This window comes from Poecilia reticulata, chromosome 3, assembly GCF_904066995.2.
Source record: "Poecilia reticulata chromosome 3, P_reticulata-male-v2, whole genome shotgun sequence".
In the NCBI taxonomy this organism is placed as follows: domain Eukaryota; kingdom Metazoa; phylum Chordata; class Actinopteri; order Cyprinodontiformes; family Poeciliidae; genus Poecilia; species Poecilia reticulata.
Window position 1 is genome coordinate 35,971,045 of NC_088832.1, and position 9,516 is coordinate 35,980,560.

Below are 9,516 nucleotides of genomic sequence, written 5' to 3' on the forward strand. Positions count from 1 at the left end.
GTTCTCTGAAACAGAACCAGACAGAACTTTCCATTCGGACCAGGACTTCTGTTCACTTCGATCCGATCAGGCCCAGCTCTTCATCATCATCATCCTCTGACACAAGGAGACAAACTCCAGTATAAAACAAGTTTATTTAGAAAATCCTTCATGGTACAATACAGTTAGAGGCTTTTATTCTGAAAGTCAGGTAGAAAAATAAACTCAAGAGGAACTCTGGAGACAGCCGGGTTCTCCGGATCAGTTGCATAGCCGGTTCCGGTTGGGTTCTGCTGCCCTCAGACCAGCTGACGGATCAGAACCTCCTCATGTAAAACTGATTCTCCACAGGAAGCTGAAACATTTCCTGTTTCACTGAAAACTGCAGCACTTCCTGTCCTGAGACAACTGTTAGAGCAGAAAACCTCAAAATAAAAGCATGAAAACAAACCGAAGCTGCGTTGAAATGAAACCATCAGTCGTCCTGGTTGGAGACGCAAGACCGAAACTTGCCTACTTCATGCTCACAGCTGCCATTTTTAAATCAAGCATGGCCGCCCTGCTGACCCCGAGGTGACCTTCCTGGAGACAGCTTTAAAGGGACAGTTCACACTTTGTCCATCAGTGTTTGAGCGCGCTCAGTTTGAACAATCAGAGCAGAAACATCTGCATTCAGGCGCACAAGGAGCTGGATGAAGCTCCTCGGCCTAGTCAAAGCCCAGATACTGAGCTCTTGCAGATGCTGTGGGGAGACGGGAAGTGATGAGGGGACAGCGTCCCTCAGATGGAGACAACAAGCTTGTCCTGAAGGGATTTCATCCAGACTGACTAGATGTTAGGGTGTGCTAACTTTTCCCTGAGTTAGAGAAAACTTTGGTTGTTCTACTGATTAGTTCCTGTGTTTATTTAGATAAAATCACTTTAAATTCTGGAGATAAAAATTAAAGATTAAACACCTATATGTGAACATTGGTAAAGAGCTGATCAAGGGGTGTACTAACTTTTCCATGTGAACATGCTCTTAGAGCGAGGCGCTGGAGGACTGCCAAGCAGACAGGAAGCAAGGATTTCAGCTGAAACTGGGCGTGCTCAGATGACCAATCTGGAAAAATACGAACTGTCCCTTTAAGTGTGTCTGTACATGTAAGCTCCGCCCCTATATAAGCCCCGCCTCCATCCTACAGAAATAAAAACATTGCCGATTGTTTTCACGTTTCAAGGCAGCCGCCATCATAACCTGGATGGAGGAGGAGCCACAGTGGGTCTGGAGGCTCCGCCTACCGCAGAGAGCGTCTGCAGGTGATTGGTGGGCCGCCGCAGGCTCCGCCTACAGCAGCGAACACCTGAACACGCTCTTCCTGGAGAGCGGCTCTGAGATCTTCACTTGGCCACCTCCACCTGCCGGACCCCCGTCGTTCTGCAGGGAAAACAAGGAATGTCAAGAGAACTGGAAACACCTGGAAATACCTGGAAACACCTGGAAACATCCGGATGTTCGGGTCGACTCACCATCTTTCTGTTGAGGCGGCTCATGATGTCTCTGGCGAGGGTCAGGAAGCCCTGAGGAGACGAACAACATTAACCACAGGTTCTACTGCGGACCGGTTCTACTGCGGACCGGTTCTACTGCGGACCGGGTTCTACTGCGGACCGGGTTCTACTGCGGACCGGTTCTACTGCGGACCGGTTCTACTGCGGACCGGTTCTACTGCGGACCGGGTTCTACTGCGGACCGGTTCTACTGCGGACCGGTTCTACTGCGGACCGGTTCTACTGCGGACCGGTTCTACTGCGGACCGGGTTCTACTGCGGACCGGGTTCTACTGCGGACCGGTTCTACTGCGGACCGGGTTCTACTGCGGACCGGTTCTACTGCGGACCAGCGGACCGGGTTCTACTGCGGACCGGGTTCTACTGTGGACCGGTTCTAATGCGCTCAGGGTTCTACTGCGGACCGGTTCTACTGTGGACCGGTTCTAATGCGCTCAGGGTTCTACTGCGGACCGGTTCTACTGTGGACCGGTTCTAATGCGCTCAGGGTTCTACTGCGGACCGGGTTCTACTGCGGACCGGTTCTACTGCGGACCGGTTCTACTGCGGACCGGGTTCTACTGCGGACCGGTTCTACTGTGGACCGGTTCTACTGCGGACCGGGTTCTACTGCGGACCGGTTCTACTGCGGACCGGTTCTACTGCGGACCGGGTTCTACTGCGATCAGGGTTCTACTGTGGACCGGGTTCTACTGTGGACCGGTTCTAATGCGCTCAGGGTTCTACTGTGGACCGGGTTCTACTGTGGACCGGTTCTAATGCGCTCAGGGTTCTACTGCGGACCGGTTCTACTGCGGACCGGTTCTACTGTGGACCGGTTCTAATGCGCTCAGGGTTCTACTGCGGACCGGTTCTACTGTGGACCGGTTCTACTGCGGACCGGGTTCTACTGCGGACCGGTTCTACTGCGGACCGGTTCTACTGCGGACCGGGTTCTACTGCGGACCGGTTCTACTGCGGACCGGTTCTACTGTGGACCGGTTCTACTGCGGACCAGCGGACCGGGTTCTACTGCGGACCGGTTCTACTGCGGACCGGTTCTACTGCGGACCGGGTTCTACTGCGATCAGGGTTCTACTGTGGACCGGGTTCTACTGTGGACCGGTTCTAATGCGCTCAGGGTTCTACTGCGGACCGGTTCTACTGCGGACCGGTTCTACTGTGGACCGGTTCTAATGCGCTCAGGGTTCTACTGCGGACCGGTTCTACTGTGGACCGGTTCTACTGCGGACCGGGTTCTACTGCGGACCGGCGGACCGGGTTCTACTGCGATCAGGGTTCTACTGTGGACCGGGTTCTACTGTGGACCGGTTCTAATGCGCTCAGGGTTCTACTGCGGACCGGTTCTACTGTGGACCGGTTCTAATGCGCTCAGGGTTCTACTGTGGACCGGTTCTACTGCGGACCGGGTTCTACTGCGGACCGGTTCTACTGCGGACCGGTTCTACTGCGGACCGGGTTCTACTGCGGACCGGGTTCTACTGCGGACCGGTTCTACTGCGGACCGGTTCTACTGTGGACCGGTTCTACTGCGGACCAGCGGACCGGGTTCTACTGCGGACCGGTTCTACTGCGGACCGGCGGACCGGGTTCTACTGCGGACCGGTTCTACTGTGGACCGGTTCTACTGCGGACCAGCGGACCGGGTTCTACTGCGGACCAGCGGACCGGGTTCTACTGCGGACCGGTTCTACTGCGGACCGGTTCTACTGCGGACCAGCGGACCGGGTTCTACTGCGGACCGGTTCTACTGCGGACCGGTTCTACTGTGGACCGGTTCTACTGCGGACCAGCGGACCGGGTTCTACTGCGGACCAGCGGACCGGGTTCTACTGCGGACCGGTTCTACTGCGGACCGGGTTCTACTGCGGACCGGTTCTACTGCGGACCGGTTCTACTGTGGACCGGTTCTACTGCGGACCAGCGGACCGGGTTCTACTGCGGACTGGGTTCTACTGCGGACCGGGTTCTACTGCGGACCGGTTCTACTGTGGACCAAGTTCTACTGCGGACCGGTTCTACTGTGGACCGGGTTCTACTGCGGACTGGGTTCTACTGCGGACCGGGTTCTACTGCGGACCGGTTCTACTGTGGACCGGGTTCTACTGCGGACCGGTTCTACTGTGGACCGGGTTCTACTGCGGACCGGTTCTACTGCGGACCGGGTTCTACTGCGATCAGGGTTCTACTGTGGACCGGGTTCTACTGTGGACCGGTTCTAATGCGCTCAGGGTTCTACTGTGGACCGGGTTCTACTGTGGACCGGTTCTAATGCGCTCAGGGTTCTACTGCGGACCGGTTCTACTGCGGACCGGTTCTACTGTGGACCGGTTCTAATGCGCTCAGGGTTCTACTGCGGACCGGTTCTACTGTGGACCGGTTCTACTGCGGACCGGGTTCTACTGCGGACCGGTTCTACTGCGGACCGGTTCTACTGCGGACCGGGTTCTACTGCGGACCGGTTCTACTGCGGACCGGTTCTACTGTGGACCGGTTCTACTGCGGACCAGCGGACCGGGTTCTACTGCGGACCGGTTCTACTGCGGACCGGTTCTACTGCGGACCGGGTTCTACTGCGATCAGGGTTCTACTGTGGACCGGGTTCTACTGTGGACCGGTTCTAATGCGCTCAGGGTTCTACTGCGGACCGGTTCTACTGCGGACCGGTTCTACTGTGGACCGGTTCTAATGCGCTCAGGGTTCTACTGCGGACCGGTTCTACTGTGGACCGGTTCTACTGCGGACCGGGTTCTACTGCGGACCGGCGGACCGGGTTCTACTGCGATCAGGGTTCTACTGTGGACCGGGTTCTACTGTGGACCGGTTCTAATGCGCTCAGGGTTCTACTGTGGACCGGTTCTACTGCGGACCGGGTTCTACTGCGGACCGGTTCTACTGCGGACCGGTTCTACTGCGGACCGGGTTCTACTGCGGACCGGGTTCTACTGCGGACCGGTTCTACTGCGGACCGGTTCTACTGTGGACCGGTTCTACTGCGGACCAGCGGACCGGGTTCTACTGCGGACCGGGTTCTACTGCGGACCGGTTCTACTGTGGACCGGTTCTACTGCGGACCAGCGGACCGGGTTCTACTGCGGACCAGCGGACCGGGTTCTACTGCGGACCGGTTCTACTGCGGACCGGTTCTACTGCGGACCAGCGGACCGGGTTCTACTGCGGACCGGTTCTACTGCGGACCGGTTCTACTGTGGACCGGTTCTACTGCGGACCAGCGGACCGGGTTCTACTGCGGACCGGGTTCTACTGCGGACCGGTTCTACTGCGGACCGGGTTCTACTGCGGACCGGTTCTACTGCGGACCGGTTCTACTGTGGACCGGTTCTACTGCGGACCAGCGGACCGGGTTCTACTGCGGACTGGGTTCTACTGCGGACCGGGTTCTACTGCGGACCGGTTCTACTGTGGACCGGGTTCTACTGCGGACCGGTTCTACTGTGGACCGGGTTCTACTGCGGACCGGTTCTACTGCGGACCAGCGGACCGGGTTCTACTGCGGACCGGGTTCTACTGCGGACCCGGTTCTACTGCGGACCGGGTTCTACTGTGGACCGGGTTCTACTGCGGACCGGTTCTACTGTGGACCGGTTCTAATGCGCTCAGGGTTCTACTGCGGACCGGTTCTACTGCGGACCGGGTTCTACTGCGGACCGGTTCTACTGCGGACCGGTTCTACTGTGGACCGGTTCTACTGCGGACCAGCGGACCGGGTTCTACTGCGGACCGGTTCTACTGCGGACCGGTTCTACTGCGGACCGGGTTCTACTGCGATCAGGGTTCTACTGTGGACCGGGTTCTACTGTGGACCGGTTCTAATGCGCTCAGGGTTCTACTGCGGACCGGTTCTACTGTGGACCGGTTCTACTGCGGACCGGGTTCTACTGCGGACCGGCGGACCGGGTTCTACTGCGATCAGGGTTCTACTGTGGACCGGGTTCTACTGTGGACCGGTTCTAATGCGCTCAGGGTTCTACTGCGGACCAGTTCTACTGCGGACCGGTTCTACTGTGGACCGGTTCTAATGCGCTCAGGGTTCTACTGCGGACCGGTTCTACTGTGGACCGGTTCTACTGCGGACCGGGTTCTACTGCGGACCGGTTCTACTGCGGACCGGTTCTACTGCGGACCGGGTTCTACTGCGGACCGGTTCTACTGCGGACCGGTTCTACTGTGGACCGGTTCTACTGCGGACCAGCGGACCGGGTTCTACTGCGGACCGGTTCTACTGCGGACCGGCGGACCGGGTTCTACTGCGGACCGGTTCTACTGTGGACCGGTTCTACTGCGGACCAGCGGACCGGGTTCTACTGCGGACCAGCGGACCGGGTTCTACTGCGGACCGGTTCTACTGCGGACCGATTCTACTGCGGACCAGCGGACCGGGTTCTACTGCGGACCGGTTCTACTGCGGACCGGTTCTACTGTGGACCGGTTCTACTGCGGACCAGCGGACCGGGTTCTACTGCGGACCGGGTTCTACTGCGGACCGGTTCTACTGCGGACCGGGTTCTACTGCGGACCGGTTCTACTGCGGACCGGTTCTACTGTGGACCGGTTCTACTGCGGACCAGCGGACCGGGTTCTACTGCGGACTGGGTTCTACTGCGGACCGGGTTCTACTGCGGACCGGTTCTACTGTGGACCGGGTTCTACTGCGGACCGGTTCTACTGTGGACCGGGTTCTACTGCGGACCGGTTCTACTGCGGACCAGCGGACCGGGTTCTACTGCGGACCGGGTTCTACTGCGGACCCGGTTCTACTGCGGACCGGGTTCTACTGTGGACCGGGTTCTACTGTGGACCGGGTTCTACTGTGGACCAGCGGACCGGGTTCTACTGTGGACCGGTTCTACTGCGGACCGGGTTCTACAGCAGCCCGGGTTCTGGTCGGGTCCGGACTCACCTCCTCCACATTGATGCTGGACTTGGCGCTGGTTTCCAGGAACTTGATCCCGTAGTCGATGGCGAGCTGAAGGACAACAGAACCACACGTTAAGAACGTCACCGGACCCGTTGGGTTCTGACCCATCTGCTTCCTGTCATGTGATCAGGAGGCTCCGCCCACCTTCTCTCCTCTCTCCTTGGAGACCTGCCTCTTGTCGTTCATGTCGCACTTGTTTCCCAGGATCATCTTCTCCACGTCTGCCGACGCGTGCTGCAACACAAACATGGCCGCTGACCCGTCAGGTGGTCGATGACATCATCAGCGCTGGGTCACATGGCGGGGCGGGGCGGGGCCTACCTCCTCGATGTTGCGTATCCAGTTCCGGATGTTGTCAAAGGATTTCTCGTTGGTGATGTCGTACACCAGCATGATGCCCTGCCGCGACAAACAGGAAGTGACACGTCTGCAGTGACCAGTGGAAAGGGGAGGGGGCGTGGCCTACCATGGCGCCGCGGTAGTAGGCTGTGGTGATGGTCCGGAAGCGCTCCTGACCCGCCGTGTCCCTGTGGACAGAACCCGACCCGGGTTCATGGGATTAAGACGGGTTAGTGATTCCGAACAGATTCTAGTTCACTTAACTGATCCACAAACAACGAATCAGTTCAGATCCAGAACCAGTTACTCCGACCGGACCTGCATGAACTGATCCAGAACCAGAGAAAGTTCTCCAAGCCCGGTTCCAGACCGGCTCTCACCAGATCTGCAGTTTGATCTTCTTCCCGTCCAGCTCCACGGTCCGAATTTTAAAATCGATTCCTGAAACAGAGGGGAACACTTTGAGTCATGTGTGTCAAACTGGAGGTCCACGGGCCAAATCCGGCCCGCTGTAACCGACCTGTGGCCCTTCAGACAGAATTAGAACTTCATCATAACAGCTGTGTGATTAGAAATTTGATATTTTATCACCAGATGACATCTGTTGAAAAGATGTTAAACATTTGGAAGCCAATCGCACAGAGATCAGCTCCACCCGCCTGGCAGCTGGAGGTGCAGAAAACAAACCGTCATTTTTAAAACACAAACGTGGCCAAACATCACTTCCTGCCTCAGAAGAGGAACTTCCTGTTCCTGCAGGTCCCATGACTGAAACCAGAACCGACAGCAGAACCTGCTTTGTTCATCATCTGGTCACAGAGGAAAATGGTTCTGCAGAGACCCACTGCAGGCCCGGTTCTGAGCTCGTCCCAGCTTCTGGTTCTGGACGGTTTCTGACCCGGTGATGTCATGGTCCAGCTTCCTGCCACCTGACCAGCAGAAACCAGCTGACCCAACCAGTTCTGATCCAGAACCGCTTTGATCCGGTTTGATCTCAGCCGGGTTCTTGCTCCGCCTCTGAACAGGAAGTGAAACTGAGCCGCTTCCTGTCTGCATCTCTTAGCAAGGCTGAATGTGGTTCTGATCCGATTCTGTTCTGCATCAAGGTTCTGACCCGATTCAGGGTTTCCTACAGAACTGGTTCTGCTCTTTGATCAGTGTTTGTGTTCAGAACCAACAGGGCCCGGATCAGCTCCTAGTTGTTGACCCGGTTCTGCTGAACCAGAACCCTGTGGAAAAGTATTCATGGCCTCTGATTAACACCACTAGACCGGTTCTGACCCGCTGGACCGGTTCTGACCCGCTGCAGTCCAGATTTTGACGAGGCCACTCTGAAACCTTCATTTTGATGCTGGTGGGTTCTGGATCAAAGTTCTGGACCAGAACCCAGATGTTCTGGACCTTCAGCTTCAGGAGGTTCTGATCCGGTTCCATCAAGTACAGAAGTCCACATCACCATACCACCCTGATGGACTGCAGGTTCTGTTGGTTCTGCTCCAGATGGAACGGCATCAGGACGGTTCTGGTCGATGTGAAACGGGTCTTTGTGTTTTTCTGGGCCAGAACTGGTTCTGGTCCTGGATCTCTGGTGACCTTTGACCGTAGCAGCAGCAGTGAGGCCTGCAGAACTAAAGATGTTCTGGTTCTTCTGGACCTCCTGGATGAGTTTCTGTCAGCCTGCTTGGTGCTGCCAGTCTGATTCTGGTTCTGGTTCTGGTTGGTTTGGGTCAGTTTCTGTTTCTTCTGGTTGTTTTTGTCTCTTTTTACATTTTTAATTTGAAGTACCTTGAGAACCCAGTGACGGGCCCAATGGGCCTCCCGGAACCAGAACCTTCAGCTTCTGGTTCCGGAAGAAGCTGAAGGTTCAGATGAACTGAACTGGCTCAGGAGAACCGTTCCAGAACCGGTTCAGTTCATCTGTCTGATCAGAACATCCTGATGGTGATGAAGCTGAGCATCATCATCATCATCAGGACTGGTGGGACGCAGGTAGGCTGACGTCACAGAGCTGTCCCGGTACCAGAGGCGGGTGAGCATCTGGACCGGACCGGGCCGGGCCGGACTCACCGATGGTGGAGATGAAGGTGGTGTTGAACGCGTCCTCGCTGAAGCGGAACAGCAGGCAGGTTTTGCCCACGCCGCTGTCTCCGATCAGCAGCAGTTTGAACAGGTAGTCGTAACTCTTCGCCATGTTCGGGTTCGGTTCGGCTCCGGTCCGGATGGGCCCGGCTCTGCTCCGCGAACCTATGCTGGAGCCACTCAGATGGACCGACGGAGAGGCAGGAAACGGTTCGGCATCAAGTGTTCCGACAGCACACCGGATCCACTTCCGGTTCTCTCCTTTCACAATAAAACAGTCCCGTTTGCTGAGCTGTGCTGGAGCTCCGACCCGCCCGGAAGTGGACCAGAACCGACCGACTGTCAAAGTTCAAATAATAGTAATAATAACCTCCGGTGTTCTTCAAGGAAACGAGGATAAACTCTGACTTTTTATTATCACCCAGAAATTCATCAGTTCTGATCCAAAGCAAATGATTGTCATCGGGTTCAGAACCAAGAGAACCAGAACCAACCTCACTGTTATATTCACATTTTAATTTTCCTTTAATGGAATCAAGTCGTCAGGTTAATTGGTCTGTCCAAATTCTCCCTAGGTGTGTGTGTGTGTGTCTGACAGACTGGCGACCTGTCCAGGTGACCCGTCCAGG

General features: G+C 56.5%; 1 protein-coding gene across 1 annotated transcript; it reads right to left on the minus strand.

Moving 5' to 3' along the window:
- Positions 1 to 115: 115 nt before the first annotated feature.
- Positions 116 to 9,133, minus strand: rab8b (RAB8B, member RAS oncogene family). Its single transcript, XM_008402075.3, has 8 exons — positions 8,876 to 9,133; positions 7,189 to 7,249; positions 6,936 to 6,996; positions 6,791 to 6,868; positions 6,614 to 6,703; positions 6,452 to 6,517; positions 1,489 to 1,539; positions 116 to 1,396 (listed from the first exon to the last, which is right to left on the minus strand). Exons 1-8 carry the CDS (start codon positions 8,997 to 8,999, stop codon positions 1,307 to 1,309), a joined length of 621 nt encoding a protein of 206 aa, XP_008400297.1. The 5' UTR covers positions 9,000 to 9,133; the 3' UTR covers positions 116 to 1,306.
- Positions 9,134 to 9,516: the final 383 nt, after the last annotated feature.